Genomic DNA, 16,330 nt, shown 5'->3' with positions numbered 1-16,330 from the left:
AACTTGGTTACAATTATTCATACTCCTACTGTGGGAGTTTCATAAACAAACTAATAAATATTTTCATCTTGCAACAAGATCAAGTTAAGTGATTTGCTGACATTCTCTTGAGGTTTAAAGCTTGTCTTTAATGTGAAATACAAATCATATTTCTTGTGGACACATTTTAATAATAAACTCAAAAGCACACGAGACAAAAATAATGAAAACATTGCAATGAAAACCAGACAAACTATCTACCACTTCAAAAGGGGTAAATGAAGACGGCTCGTCAACACGGTGATGCAAACAACCTCAACGCAAAATGCCACATATTGAAATCAGGTTTCAAGAAAGGGGAATCAGCAGGGGTGAGAGAATGAAAACAAGCTATCACACAAAAATAAACTCACCTAACACACACACACACACACACACACACACACACACACACACAAGTGCCCCTCTCATACAATTTCTAAGGAAGTGTTAGTTGCTCATTAGTGTCCAACTCTTTGTGACCCCATGGACTGTGGCTACTAGGTTCCTCTGTCCATGGAATTCTCCAGGCAAGAATACTGGAGTGGGTAGCCACCCCCTTCTCCAGAGGATTTTCCCAACTCAGGGATCTCCCAGATAGTAGGCAGATTCTTTACCACCTGAGCCACCAGGAAAGCCCTTAAGACAGGTTTGATTTTGGTTAATTCAAATTACCTCCCACCTCTTTGCAACATCCCACCAACAAAGAAAGAGGTCAGGATCAGGGTTTGATACCAAATCTCTTGGGTCCCTACAATTCCAAAGCAGTCCCTGAGGATAAGACACTGGAACACTCACTTCCTTCAGAACTACTCTGGGGGAGTCCTTGTTGTCTCTCATTTCACTACTCTCGTTCCAAGGTCATGAACTAAGCACAGTCAAGGGTGCCAGCGGAGCAGCTCACCTCTGGGTCCTGTAATGACAGGTCGGTGATGCTGTGTGAATGCCGTTCCCAGGGAGGAGGTCTGTGAAGGAGAGGGGCTGCTGAAACCAGACTTCTCCGACTTCTTCAGTGTGGTTGGAGATGGCATTCCTGGCAGGAAGGATGAATGGATAAGCACACTTAAATCATGGAACACGGCTTATGCAACCTAAAAGACCAAACTTCAGAGAATTGAAACAAGAAATCTACCTGCGAATGGAAAAGTTAGTTTGAATGGGGTTGAATTTGTCATAGAAACAAACAGCTAACAGAAGGGTCCCCTGGCGTCAGCATATAGTTGATTTAACTTACTCTCCTGAATCGCAGCCCATTTGAGGGTTTCTGATCTTCTCTAGTTATGGAACACCACTTTCCCAGTGCTTCCTGAAAGTGTTGTCTGGGCCAGAGGCCTCTGGGACCATTCATAGAGAAGGCTATAAAAGCATATGAGGATTCGTATGCAGTCATTTCATCTTGCCCGTTACTTCATTTCAGTGCCAAGGCACATTTTATACAATTTAGCTGCTTTAACATTTAAAAAACCCTCAACAATGGTAACTCAGTTGTTCACCCAGTGAATAAATTATAATAGAAAAAAAGAAAAGGTAAAAGTTGAAAAATAAAAATTAAATGGTCAAAGATGTCATAGCCAGTGCAAATAATATTGTAAAAGAATAATGACAATGGAAAGGAGTTTAATGACATAGGATAAAGACAGAGCAAGCCATCACAAAATGGGATATTACACTGTGATGCCATTTTAAAATGTATTTCTATGTACAGAGAAACAACTGCAAAGAAATATGCATAAACCATAATAGCAGTTCTCTTTGCACGTCGGATTTGAGTGATTATCCCTGCTTTTTTCTGCTTGTTTTTTTCTATGATGAACATATATTACTTTATTTTAAGAATATATAATAAAAGTTTGTTTTTAAAAATAGTATTTGTACTATCGTCTAAGCTTTTCATAGCATTTCCAGCATAGCAAATGCTCTAGGAAGAAAATCATGCAAAAATTGTCCCCTGTAATTACTGAATGTAATGTTCTCAGCAACCACACTGACACACACAACTAGAGGCATCTATCAGTTTGGTAGGGTGCCAGTTAAAACCATGAAAACTTGGATGTAAAAATAAAGGAAATGATTCCTAGTCTCCACATCACAGGACAAATTTGGGCTCTTTTAAATTTGCAGTACAAAATTGGTCTGATTGCATGTCAAAGAACCAAATCTCATTTCACTTATATATTCATATGTATTATGCTCTGTCTATGGCCAGAGAATTATTTGGGTGACCTGGAAAAATAAATAATAAAAATAATAATGATATTAGCATGTAACTGTTATCAAGTAGTTGCTAAGTATCATTACTATTCTAAGCACTTTGTAAGTATACATCTGTTCAGAAACTTAGCTAGTTTGGCCTATGTCTAAACATGTGCTTATTTCTGACCACAGATTTCCTTAATGAGATTCTCTACAAGACAACCTTCCAAGTGTGACTACAGATTCTGTAAGAACAGAGACCAGGCCTGCTTTGCCTGCCTCTATTTTCAGGCTATCTGACAAGCAGTCTAGAACATACCAAGTGGCCTGAAAAGATATGTAAACTATTAACACTTTTACAGTTCTCAGCTTTATTTGTGGCTTTACTAAGAGATGCCTGGACAGAGCCAAACTTGGGGCTTTAACCCCAGAAAAGAAACAAACTGCAAACTGTAAGTAAATTTGCATAGACAGACAAGGACAACATGAAGTGGTGTGTGATTTTCACACAAACTAGACAAATCAGGATCAGATCCACTCTAGATCAATATCTATGTGCCTTGAATTAGAAACAAGTCACTAAGTGACTTTAGCTATATTTGTTTGCTCGCTGAATCAGTAACCAAAGTCATGTCATGCCAATGTCCTAACATCATCAGGATGAATTGAGATTTTGGATTAACGTTCACTGCAAGTAACCTAACCTAAGGTATCATCATGAGAAGAGATTTCAAATTTAAAAATAAAAGGAAAAAATACAAAGCTCCAAATGTAAACAAATCTCCCAATTCATTCAAACTTCTCCTGTGCAAACACATTTTAAGGCTTCCAACCAGTCCACTAATTTAAACTCAGCCAAATGCCTGAACTATGTGTCATAGAGCAGAAATAGAATAGAAAATGAAAATGTCAAAACTTTTAAGATGGCAGGATTTTTTTCAGATGATGGAATTGATGAAATGCAGTATCTGAACTAATCTTATTAAAGAAAGCAAATGGTTCGACTCAAGGAAAAGCTGTCATTTCTTTGAAAAGTTCATGTTTTCCAACCCATGCCATTCTAAATAGGGCAGAAATGCTGGCATGCTTTAAACCCACCAGTTCCACTTTTAAAAGGGGGGGGGGAGGGAAATTATATTTAGATAATATACATCAAGATGATGAAGGTGGTAAATGGATTCAAAATGATCAAAATTCAAATCCTCTTTAAAAGGGTTAAACTGAGAAGAAATACTGTGTGTATAAGAAGAACAAGCCAAACTCTGTATAATCTTCTAAATTTATCACAGCCAAGTAATATGAACCCCAAGACTGTCATGAATCTCAAAATTACTTTATGTTTTCAATTTTTAAAGACTCATATTGAGCACTTTTCCTTATTATATACTTTAATATTTTCTCCATATGCACAATGTATGTTTTGGTTAATTTGCTTTGTATACTTAATTGACCAAATGAAGTTTCAAAATGCTAGTCAACTGATTTCTGTTTAAAACTAGACAACATTAATCCTAGCTTTTCTTTCTGAAATCAAATTTGGTTTCTGTATGTTATGTTAAAAATAAACTCCTTGTTAAAATTTCTTTTACCAAATAGCTATACAACTGTTATACAATTACTGCACAGATGAATGACTGATTGGCTTTCTCTTAATGAGTCAAAACTTTCATTTCAATATATTTTTTAGAAGTATCAGATTTCTTAAAAAAGATTATGAAATAATGCTACACATTTTTCTGGAACAACAAAATATTACTTCAAAGTTCTTTTTGATATGTAAAAATAAAGAAGTCTAGCTGGATTTAGAAAAGGCAGAAGAATCAGACACCAAATTGCCAACATCCACTGGATCATCAAAAAAGCAAGAGAGTTCCAGAAATACATCTATTTCTGCATTATTGACTATGCCAAAGCCTTCGACTGTGCGGATCACAATAAACTGTGGAAAATTCTGGAAGAGATGGGAATACCAGACCAGATGACCTGCCTCTTGAGAAACCTATATGCAGGTCAGGAAGCAACAGTTAGAACTGGACATGGAACAACAGACTGGTTTCAAATAAAAAAGGTGTATGTCAAGATGTATATTGTCACCCTGCTTATTTAACCTATATGCAGAGTACATCATAAGAAAAGCTCAGCTGGAAGAAGCACAAGCTGGAGTCAAGATTGCAGGGAGAAATATCAATAACCTCAGATATGCAGATGACACCACCCTTATGCCAAAAAGTGAAGAAGAACTAAAGAGCCTCTTGATGAAGGTGAAAGAGGAGAGTGAAAAAGTTGGCTTAAAGCTCAACATTCAGAAAACAGATCATGGCATCCAGTCCCATCACTTCATGGGAAATAGATGGGAAAAGAGTGGAAACAGTGTCAGACTTTATTTTTCTGGGCTCCAAAATCACTGCAGATGGTGATTGCAGCCATGAAATTAAGAGATGTTTACTCCTTGGAAGGAAAAGTTATGACCAACCTAGAGAGCCTATTAAAAAGCAGAGACATTACTTTGTCAACAAAGGTCCGTCTAGTCAAGGCTATGGTTTTTCCAGTAGTCATGTATGGATGTGAGAGTTGGTCTATAAAGAAAGCTGAGCACCAAAGAATTGATGCTTTTGAACTGTGGTGTTGGAGAAGACTCTTGAGAGTCCCTTGGACTGCAAGGAGATCCAACCAGTCCATCCTAAAGGAGATCAGTCCTGGGTGTTCATTGGTAGGACTGATGTTGAAGCTGAAACTCCAATACTTGGGCCACCTAATGTGAAGAACTGGCTCACTGTAAAAGACTGGAAAGATTGAGGGCAGGAGGAGAAGAGGACGGCAGAGGATGAGATGGTTGGATGGTATCACCGACTTGATAGACATGGGTTTGGGGGGACTCCAGGAGTTGGTGACGGAACGGGAGGCCTGGCAGGCTGCAGTTCATGGGGTCGCAAAGAGTCAGACATGACTGAGTGACTGAACTGAACTGAGCCTGACTCTATCAGGTGAGTCCTTCAAAAGAAGGACTAGAAGTCAGAGAGAATCTCCTGCTTACTTTGAAGAAATAAGCTGCCACATGGTAAAAAGGACCTGTGAGAGGGCCCCATGGCAAGGAACTGTAGGGACCTTGAGGGGCTAAGCAGGGCTGTGACTGACAGAGGGCTTTAAGGAAGCTGGAACCTTAGTCTTAAAGCTGCAAGGAATAGAATTCTGCCAATAATCATGTGTTGGGATTGATGTACATAAAATACCAGGTGTAAAAAATAGGTAGCAAATGGAAAGCTGTTATAAAGCACAAGAAGCTCAGCTCAAGGCTCTGTGATAACCTAGAGGGGGTGGAATGGGCAGTGTGGGTGGGAAGTTCAAGAGGGAGGGATCTATGTATACATATGGCTGGTTCACTTCATTACACAGCAGAAAGTAACACAACATTGCAAAGCAATTAAAAAAAAAAAAAAGTTCTCCTCCCCCACCCCCACTCCGGAGAAAACCCTAAACTACAGAAAGGAATTTGGCCTGGACAAAATTTTGATTGTACTCTTGTGGGTTCCTGAGTAAAGGAACCAGCTAAGCAGCGCTCAGACTCTTGACCCATGGAAACTGTGAGATAATAAATGTGTGATGCTTTAAGCTAAATTTGTGGTAGTTTGTTATACAGCATTAGCAGACTAACATGATATTAAAATATAAGACTTGTTGACCCTAGTAATATGTATATTAAAGATGCCTGGTGCTAAGTTATTTCAGTCGTGTCCAACTCTTTGCGACCTCATGGACTGTAGCCAGTCAGGCCCCTCTGTCTGTGGGACTCTCCAGTCAAGAATACTGAAGGTTTCCATGCCCTCCTCCAGGGGATCTTCCGACCCAGGGATTGAACCCACATCCCTTACATCTCCTGCATTGGCAAGTGGGTTCTTTAACACTAGCACCACCTGGGAAGCCCATTAAAGATGCTTACTATGCACTAACTAATCTCTAGAAATCCAGAAGTTTTCAATATTTTTAATGTCTGTTCTAATAATGAGGTTTTCCATTAGCCTATGCTCACCCAGAGAAAATGGTAAGACATCTTCTTAGGAAAGAGGCTCAAAGTTATTTCTAGTGGTGTAAGCACTTTGGAAAATTTCTATTTTCTCCTGATTATTTCAAGAAATAACAATAATAAAATGTGATCAAATGATATGAAGAAACACAAAATAATTCTTGAGGTCTCTCATAACAAATCAAAGAGTTTTGGGGGGTAACTTTTTGCTGCAACCTGAAATAAAAAAAAGAATACACAGGGGAAAAATCATAATCAATATTAACTCCCCCGCTCTCCTGAGTCATGAGATTACCACACACTTTGACCAAGAATTTTATAGTGACAAGAAGCACATACTACAGGAATGAGAAGAAAGTACAATAACGGTGTTCTTTGCTTGAGAAAGCTTCTAAAATGAGATATTTTTGAGTCAAGGAGCTACATTAGTGGGAAAGGGGGAAGAAAGAGAGATCACAATAACCTATAATTTTCCACTGACAATAGAACAACATGCTGGATTTTTAAAAGGAGGTAAAAAGTCAGGGTTAGTGCTTAATTTGTTAGAGTACTTAGTCAAAAGTCCAACTGTCCTGTGAAACTTATCCCTGTTTAATGTTGTTCAAGACAGCAGGACCTTATCTTGTCTGTCTTTGGAGCTTGGGTGATGTAGTTTCAGTTGTCAGAGAAGATTTAACTGGTGTTTCTTTCTTCAAAGTACTAAAGTTGAGAACAGAAAAGTTAGGTGACTTCCCTAGAGGTTCAGTAGTTAAGATTTCGTGCTCCTACTGCACGGCGCAAGGGTTAGATCCCTGGTCAGGGAACTAGATCCCACATGCCACATGGCTTGGCCAAAAAAAAGGAAAGAAAGGTTAGTTTTAATACTGTTCATTTAGACTCACAATCTGTTTGGGAGAAGATCTGGAAACCAACAAACTCTGCACTTTCATTTTAAAATCCAACATGTAAGCTGGTTGGAGAGGACCATAAAATGCTGCTTAAGTTTGGTTGTTCATGTTTGACTTCAGACATTCTCCTGTTTGCTATCATGATCGAATTCCCAACAACCTATCTTTACTGCTTTACCAGAACAACTATTATACTAAATCTAACGGCTATTAGAAGCCTTCATCCACCGAGGAGCCTCAAGAGAGCCACGAGGCAGCTAAAAAGATGTCATCAAATCCCTACATATTGATCATTTCCAAAAATCAGGCTGAGAATAATAAAAGCCACAAATGACAGAGTACCTGCTATGTACCCTGTACTTACAAATCCTTACGTCTGCATCTCAGAATGGTAGGTATTATTATCCTACCTACCTATAACTTAGTGTCACAGAAAGTAGGTATCAAGGATATCAAGCAACTTGCTGAAGATCATACAGCCATTCTTTTCTATATACCTGTAACTAGCACATCATTGTTAATCAACCACACTGCAATATAAAATAAAAATTAAAAGACCATACAGCCATTAAGTGATCATTCTGACCCAGGTGTCTCAGGTTCTAAGGTTTGTATTATTTTGTTAAATATCATACTCCCTCCTATAGTTTCCCTTGTACACTATAAAAACAGTGTCCTATTTAAGGCAACAAAATATAGTTATAGTTGAACTTTCTGATATCTAAAGAAAAGTGATTATCATTTGCAAAAGAATATGCAAAATATTAAAATGACTCTGAAGTACACCACTAAGAATCATCTTGTCTTATATACCAAAGGTTTTGCTTGGCCTTAGTAGGAATCAGTTAGGATTTTCTTAAACATACTGAATATATTACCAGTAATTCTAACGCAGAACCTCCAAAAGAAAAATATCACACAGACTTAGAAGTCTTCTAATAGATAATGATCCAAAGATGTTAAGTTCTAAAACAGCAAATATATACACATTAATATATACAACAGGCCTCTTCCCTATTCAACACCTTGTTTTCTCAATAGCCTCCTGCAAACATTAACAGAAAGGGTCACAATTCTTCTTTTAAGAGTCATTGATATACTCCAAGCCTAGTCTATACGTATGCAGAAATACCTCACTTAATCAAAAGTATGTGGCTAACACACACAATTATTTAAAATTCAATAAGTCTTGACATCAAGGGAGACCTCTGAGCTACTAACTGGTGTCAAAGCAAGTAACTCAGTAGAGGCATTTCACTCATAGGAAAGTGCAGTTTTACAGAAACTAAGAGAAGTATTTCAAGAAGACAGTTGTGATGGAGCGAGGTGAGTGCTGTTGAGAGGTCAAGCATAATGAGAATAAACGAGCTCTGTGAGAGTGAGGAGCATGGAAGATGGGTTAGAATGGCCTACAAAAATTAACAGGAAGGGAAGAAGCAGGACAATCAGTATAGTCAATTCTCATGAAGTTAGTCTGTAAAGGGAAGCAGACAATTAGGGCAGTAGCTTTAGGGAGAAGAGGGTAAGCAGTGGGAGACAGTGAGCATGCTGGCCTACTGATGGAAGTGTCCAGCAGATGGGCAGAAGGCCGTGCCTTGGGGGGAGGATAACTGAGTGAGCTAAGTCCCACAGAGGGTGAGAGGCCACAAGATTAGTACATGGAGGAGCCAGGATTTGGACTGAGCTAGCCGCAAGCTCTTCCTCCCTTCAGTATACTATTTCACCCAGGTGCCCATTACTGCTACAAACCAATCACAGGCTGGTTTAAAACAGAGCTTATTAATGGTATGTAGACATTTTTCTCCAGCCTAAATAACGTGCTAACCGCCGTCCTGACTGTTCTCTCTACATTCAGGTCTTCAGGTTCCCTTCTACTTCCAGGTCTCAGTGTGGGGAATGGATACACCAGTCATGGCTGCCAGACTAACACTGTTGGCATAAACTGCAGTGCCGCTTCTCAAGCACAAAACAAAAGCTGAGGACCAGCACTCTATTTCCCAAGTCACCTACCACCAGCAGATTTAAGCCCAGACGCTCAGCTGCTAGATGCAGAGCACTGTCCCAGTCTCTAGCCCCCCAAGCAAGAACAGGACCATTCCAGGGCCATTGCAGCTAGACTTTATACGAGATCATCTCCAAGTGTGATGCTAAATAAAGACCGTGATGGGATAGATTAATCCCACAGTCAAAGGACCATCCTGTTTTGTGGCTATCAACACATGCTGCGTGATAGGAGGAGTTAGTGAATACTGTATTCAGCCTAGATTTGTGTCCTAATGGTAAAACCCATTAGGGTTCATTCTAAAGTAATTTATTATGATTAACACACTCAACAATACAAAAAGGTAAAACACTCAGACTACTTTGACTTTTACCCTTTTTCAGTGAATAAAAATGTTTTAAAATCATTTTTATGATGGAGAGAATAAAATGAAAGTTAATACAGCTTCTGAGGTGTATCCTTCTTGTTCTATATGCAACCATTTAAAATGAGCTAAAAGGACCCCCCTCCCAAAGAATGATCACATCATAAAGAAGTTCAGGTAATTTAAAAGGCTTAGACACAAGTGATTTCTTCAATTTAGAAAAAAATGGGAGAATGGAGTAAAAAATTATATGGATAATTCAGGAGAAGAGAAATGATGAGTTCGCTAATGTATTCCAAATGTTCACTTGTTAAGTGAAAATTTACAACCAGAGAGAGCAAAGGATACACACAAGGAAAATACCATACCAAAAAATCTGGTTCCTGGGCCAACAATAAAGTCTCGGGACTTTTGAGATTTCCTTTCCTTTCAGGGTAAATACAGACACCCCACTGTCAGGATTCTGTTGTTGTTCAGTTGCTCAGTCATGTCCGACTCCTTGTGACCCCATGGACTGCATCACGCCAGGCTTCCCTGTCCCTCACTATCTCTCAGAGTTTGCTCAAACTCATGTTCATTAAGTCAACGATACCATCCAACCATCTCATCCTCTGTCACCACCTTCTCCTGCCCTCAATCTTTCCCAGCATCAGGGTCTTTTTCAATGAGTCAGCTATTGCATTTCAAGCCCCTTATAGTTACAAGTTGGAGATTTCCTACCCACCCTATCTTCTCCCTCACCATCTCACCCTCTCCCATGTATTCAGGGAAGGATTGATTTTGGCTCAACACAGCACTCACACACATTCACAGAGGACTGGGAATGAAAAAGAAATTACTGAGAAAACGAAACTATTTTCTTTGCATGAAAAAAATAGTACAATATAGCATAATGTTTTATTCATTCTGCCTAGATACCCAGATGAAAAGTAAAAAACTCAATCATACATATGTTTGGTTTATATCTGCTCTGTCCAATATGGTCGCTACTAGCCACATGTGGTTACTTAAATTTAAATTAATTAAAATTAAATGAATTAAAAACTTCAGTGGCTCAGCACAGCCACATTTCAAGTGCGCAATGGCCTTATTTGGCTAGCTGTTACAGTATTGGACAGAGCAGAGTTAGAACACGTTGCATCACTGAACACAGTTCCATTCGGCAGCTTTGGTCTATATGCCACTGAATAATCTGTTAGATTTTTGGTCCTGCTATAGAACAGCAGACAAATCTTACTTTGATATATTTTATCAGCATGTTTAACCCTCTTTTAAGCTATAAAAGCAAAGCACATGCACTATACAAATTCATGAACTGTATAAAGGGAAATTAAAACAAACAAACAAACACCCTTTCCTCTTTATCTTCAACAAGCTGAGGGTAAGCCAGTGCTCAAACTTGGTAAATAATCTTTTAGAGACTTTTCTCCACTCACAATATTCATTTAGATGATGTGGAGTTAAGTGTTTATCAAAATATGTTCACTCTGTCAGTTAAAACATGATTGAAAGCTTGGAGTTTAAGGTGCCTGCTGGTAGAATTTAATTTGTAAGAGATGCACAGTCTGTGACATTCCATGCTTGGGATATGCCTACACTGGGAATCTATTAAGTCCTAATGTTCCTTGGTTACAAGCAGAGCACCCATCATTTCATTTAAAATCTGAAAACTGATGTGAACATTTCATAAGGGAAAAAAGAAATATAATTTTAGGTCTCTTCAAATTGCTTGAACTGTGAAATCAAGTAATGAACGCTAGAAAAGGTTCTGTCAGCTAGAATCTCAGCTTAGTGTAGTCAGCATTTTCTTGCTAAACCTTATTATGGCAAAGCATTTGATTTTTCATCTCTGCACTCTGTTCATCTCCACAAATAAACTACTTTGACCTCCACCTGTTATGTTACTTAGTGAAATCTGCCTGCCATCCTTCAATAACCCTATTCTTTGCCTTCAAAGGCCTTTGAGTCATCGAGAAAGTGGGGAGGTAGAGCCATGCAATGAACTGAGTGGATAACACTTTATAACTATGCGGTAGCTCATAGCTCAGGACACAAGCCACAGGGCAAAAGGAAATGGATTTTTTTTTTTTTTGAGCTATGCCTGGGAATGCTGGAAGGGGGCAATACATTTAATCATTTTAACATTAAAAATTTTCACGGAAACATGTTCTCTTTTGGGCTCTTATTTAAGGCAGAAAACTGGCTTCCTCCTCATAAGAAGACCTCTCTCTAAAAGAGCCATTATCTTCATTTCAGAGAGATAAGCCAACAGGTCATTTCAAAGCTTAAAAATACTTAAGCAGGTTTATGATTCTGACAGTTGGCAAAACAAAATGAACTGCTAACCTCAAATGCAGCTCTGTGGATACAGAAGGCCCACATTATTGTTAAAAACGACTAAAACAAACAAAAACATAAAATCAAAAGGAAATAGCTGCGCACAACTACACGAGTCGTTTTCAGAAGCAAAACGACATATCAGAAAAGAAGATTCTGTGTAAAGTTGCACTTCTGGTGAATGCTACATTCAACAGACAAGATGGTGTCTGTCTAATTACACCGAACACTTATCAGAGAGGGATTAGCAGGATGTTTCTGCTCACTGTCATTCTTTGTGACAACGTAATGATAGATCCGTTTACTTAGGAGTGCAATTATTAAGAACCGTGCTGTTTTCTTGACTGTCTTCATATCTTGGAAATATTTTATTAAAAATTACTTATCTGACATAGAGGGTATATGCTTGGCAAAGCTTTTCATATCAATTAAGTAAATGAGTAAGTTCCATTCAGTCACAGTCTTTGTTGAACATCTTATGCAAGTTTGCGGAAACTTGATCACTGTAACAGCTTTATACTAGAGTTAATGATTCACCCTTTTTTCGCCTTGTCTTATTTGTCCAAATCCTGAAGTTTGGTTTTCACTTAAACTAAAAACTGCTCATGGCCGACATTTTCTCTGGAGTCATGATTTAGCACTTCTCCTTCATATTCACACCTTTTTTTGGAACCCAACACAAGGATCCAATTTTATACAGACAACTCTCCATGGGCCAATCAGAATGGGATGCTAGCAAGATACCATCTTTTGCATCTTTTTCTACTTGAATAATTCACTTTATCCAGTGCCTATTAGGAAAAGGTCTTCATGCACGATAAAAGCAAGAAAGCAAACCACATTGGACTCTACAAGTAGGCTGGCTACCTCCCAAGCCAAAGGACTATTTCCATATGTATTTAAACAGACAAACCTAGGTTCCTCTCTCTCTTTTTTTTTGATTCCACTTACCAACCCTCAAATAATAACTGTCACCAACTGAATGTGAAAAACAACCAAATATATGTACTGAGGGTAAGTTGCTGAACCTCTCCCACAGGGAGAGTTTATTTCTCAGGCTTTGGTCAACTTAAGACAACTATCAATTAGTCCAAGTGGAAGATAATGATATTTATAACAACTTTTCTCTCTGTAAAAGTCTCCAAATGTGTGGCTAGGATACAAATTTATGTGACCCAATATAATAATTATGTGTTATAAAGATTTTTTTTAAACTACAGGCATGTTAAGGCTTCAATGCCAATGGACAAACTCATAAAAATATCAAGCACATCAAAAGGAGAAAAATGACCAGTTAAGTCTTTTGAGGATACAATTTCATTTCTAAAGGAAAAAAGAAATCACCCACTGGCAAAAAGAACTCCTAAAATTAGAAGCAGGTGTCTTTGCTATGAAGTGATAGATATCAAAGAATAGCTGCCCCTGAAAAGTGTTCTTATGCACCCCATATTACTTTTAATCTTCACACGTGTATTTTGACATTAGAACATGAAGCACTGCCTATGTAAGACCCTAAAGGGTGTTAGAACATGAGGGACACTGCACAGCCATTTTGATAAACTGTCTGTTCACTCAGGTTCATGAACTGGCTGAAAGGCAGACTGCAGATTCTAACGGGCCTAAGAAATCACGATATCCTAGAATGCGTTCATCTTGGAAGCTCATCACAGCAAAGTGAGTTCGGGGTCGACAGCTAACACTGCAAAATCATCTGGTGCTGCAGAGGACCCTTCAGATTAGAAACGGATATTGGCTTGCCATTCCTTGAAAGTCTAATGACTTGAGTGTGTTTCCAAGGATGCAAATGAAAACACTTCACCTCTCCTTAGGTACAAAGTGGAAAATCCCTGCTGCTGCTGCTGCTAAGTTGCTCAGTCGCGTCCAACTTTGTGCGACCCCATAGATGGCAGCCCACCAGGCTCCCCCGTCCCTGGGATTCTCCAGGCAAGAACACTGGAGTGGGCTGCCATTTCCTTCTCCAATGCATGAAAGTGAAAAGTGAAAGTGAAGTCGCTCAGTCATGTCCGACTCTTAGCGACCCCATGGGCTGCAGCCTACCAGGCTCCTCCGCCCATGGGATTTTCCAGGCAAGAGTACTGGAGTGGGATGCCATTGCCTTCTCCGGGAAAATCCCTAGAGGTTGGCATGTTCCTTCCAAATGAAGGACAATGAGATGTTTGGAACACATTAAAACGTGAAGGATCATCTGAGTGGACATTTGCAGCTGTCTGTGAAGCCCATCTCCATCGTGGCTGGGGGTGCTGGACCACAGCACAGAATCCCCCACTCCAAACAGACCCAGAGAACAGGGAACCAAAGTAACCCAGGATTTAAAAATCCAAACATTTCAGAGTAGCAGTTTAATTGTTACAAAAGGGAGATCAATACTTTGAAGAGGCATGCTGAATAACTGTATTTATTCAGTTATTCTATCAGGGTTTAATATTTCATCAAATTAAAGAGATGCTTTGAAATCAAATGATTTTTGTTTTTACTCCTGAAGTTTTCTCCTGTCCCAGAGACATACTTTATGACTCGGTACAGGAGAGAACACTCTCCACTTTTAGTACCTACTGATTTACTACGTCAATGTGAGGGTTTCTCGTCATCTTTGAGGATGTAACTTACCCATCATCTCCAAAAGGGTGCCATGTCTTCGATTAATTGATGAGCTTATGATGTGTTTGAAATCCATGGAGAGATAGAGTTGGATAAATAGGCATTATTGTAATTCTCTGCTGAGCAGGAAAGCTACTGGGATGCACACCATTGGATCAGAAACTGCTGGGCTGCACGGGGCAGAAAGTTCCTGACTCCTGAGACCTGTGTATGCCTGAGGACTTTTCTTTCTTTCTGCTCCCATCCCCATAGAGAGCCTCAAACTCAGTATTACAAACCAATTTTATTAAAAACACTGGTGGCCAGAAGAGAGAGAAACTTTTCCCCATGTAAACTGACAGTGCTATACTTGATTATTTAACATTTAAATAGAATCACCGGTGTGTAGGCCTGCGAGAGAGAAGTGAAGTCTGCAAATAGCATTGTTAGTGGTCTGTACTTATTATTATTAGTGATATGTGCATATACATATAGATATGAAAGTGCTCAAAAATGGACTGCAGCCCATCAGGCTCCTCTGTCCATGGAATTCTCCAGGCACGAATACTGGAGTGGGTAGCCATTCCCTTCTCCATGGCTTCCTAACTCAGGAATCAAACCTGGTCTCCTGCATTGCAGGCAGATTCTTTACTGCCTAAGCCACTAGGGAAGCCCCAATAAACATTAAGCTCTTTCTAATAAAACACGTATTTAAATTTTTAGCAGCATTCCAATGACAAAACAAAAGTAAATTTATCTTTTATTATTAATCAGAATGCGGTATTACTCATGTCTAGGAAATACCTACATTGTGTTCATAGAAAGATCAGAGGAAGTAGGGACACTGAAGAAGCATTTTTTTGCTCTTTGTATCAGAGGTAAAAAATACCTTCTGAATTATACAAATATTTATGAATATTTATTAGATAAATAAAATCTATTAGATATGGAAAAATCAACACAGGAAATTCTTAGGTAAGTCGTTATCTATCTACCTATATGTTTGTTTATCCATATCCTTTTTTTTTTTTTTTTTTAAGATTTACTTATTTATTTGCGGGCTGTGGTGGGTCTTCGTTGCCGTGTGAGGGCTTCCTCTAGTTGTAGCGAGCAGGGGCCACTCTTCCTTGCGGTGTGTGGGTTTCTCATTGCAGTGGCTTCTCTTGTTGTGGAACGCAAGCTCCAGGCATTTGGGCTTCAGTAGTTGCAGGGCATGGGCTCAGCAGCTGTACCTCTCTGGCTCTAGAGACTGGCTCATGGTGGTAGCACACAGGCTTGGTTGGCCTGTGGCATGTGGGATCCTCCCGGCCCAGGGATCGAACCAGTGTCCCTTTCATTGTAAGGCAGATTCTTAACTACTGGACCACCAGGGAAGTCCCTATCCATATCCTTTGTTTCTTCTCTTCTAACTATACTTTCTGGGTTTTTTCCCCTTTGGTGAATTTAATCTCATTGCAGAAGAATTTTGTTTCCTCTCAGTAAACACTTGCTTTGATGCCGCCCAATTTCATTATCTGCAAGTTAGAACTGCTTTAGGAAGGGGTTGAGTCCATGGGTGCAGATAGCTAAATTTTTTGCTGGAATGGAATGGCACTGCGTTGTACCCTTTCTGAGTGTTGCTTACACATCAGCGTTCTACCTGTTTTTCAGAGATAAAGTAAGATAAGATAGTTTGAAAGGGAGGAAATGGGGACAGCGTTCACTGACACTCCTTTAATAATGGAATGGCTGATATATCTGCTCTTCAAGCAATTACAGCAGAGGATAGTGGTCCAAGCCAATGAATCAACTCCTGAACTACGTGACTTTTAGCACACTGAAGTCCTTGCAGAACTGGGGACTGGCTTAACCAGTTACCGTTCTGCACAGTGCTTTATATATAAGAGATGAAAATGTGTATAATAGGCTTT

The 16,330-nt window shown here is 39.2% G+C and overlaps 1 protein-coding gene across 15 annotated transcripts in view; it reads right to left on the bottom strand.

Moving 5' to 3' along the window:
* Nucleotides 1-16,330, bottom strand: part of NFIA (nuclear factor I A) — a 402,938-nt gene that overhangs the window by 88,825 nt on the left and 297,783 nt on the right. For all 15 annotated transcript variants that reach the window (XM_012160811.5, XM_060410138.1, XM_060410133.1 and 12 more), the window contains one exon: nt 923-1,051. In XM_012160811.5, coding sequence (XP_012016201.1) covers nt 923-1,051 — 129 coding nt within the window. The remainder of the gene's footprint in view (nt 1-922; nt 1,052-16,330) is intronic.

This window comes from Ovis aries, chromosome 1 (genome assembly GCF_016772045.2).
Source record: "Ovis aries strain OAR_USU_Benz2616 breed Rambouillet chromosome 1, ARS-UI_Ramb_v3.0, whole genome shotgun sequence".
Classification (NCBI taxonomy): Eukaryota; Metazoa; Chordata; class Mammalia; order Artiodactyla; family Bovidae; genus Ovis; species Ovis aries.
This window is presented reverse-complemented; position numbering and strand designations above follow the sequence as displayed.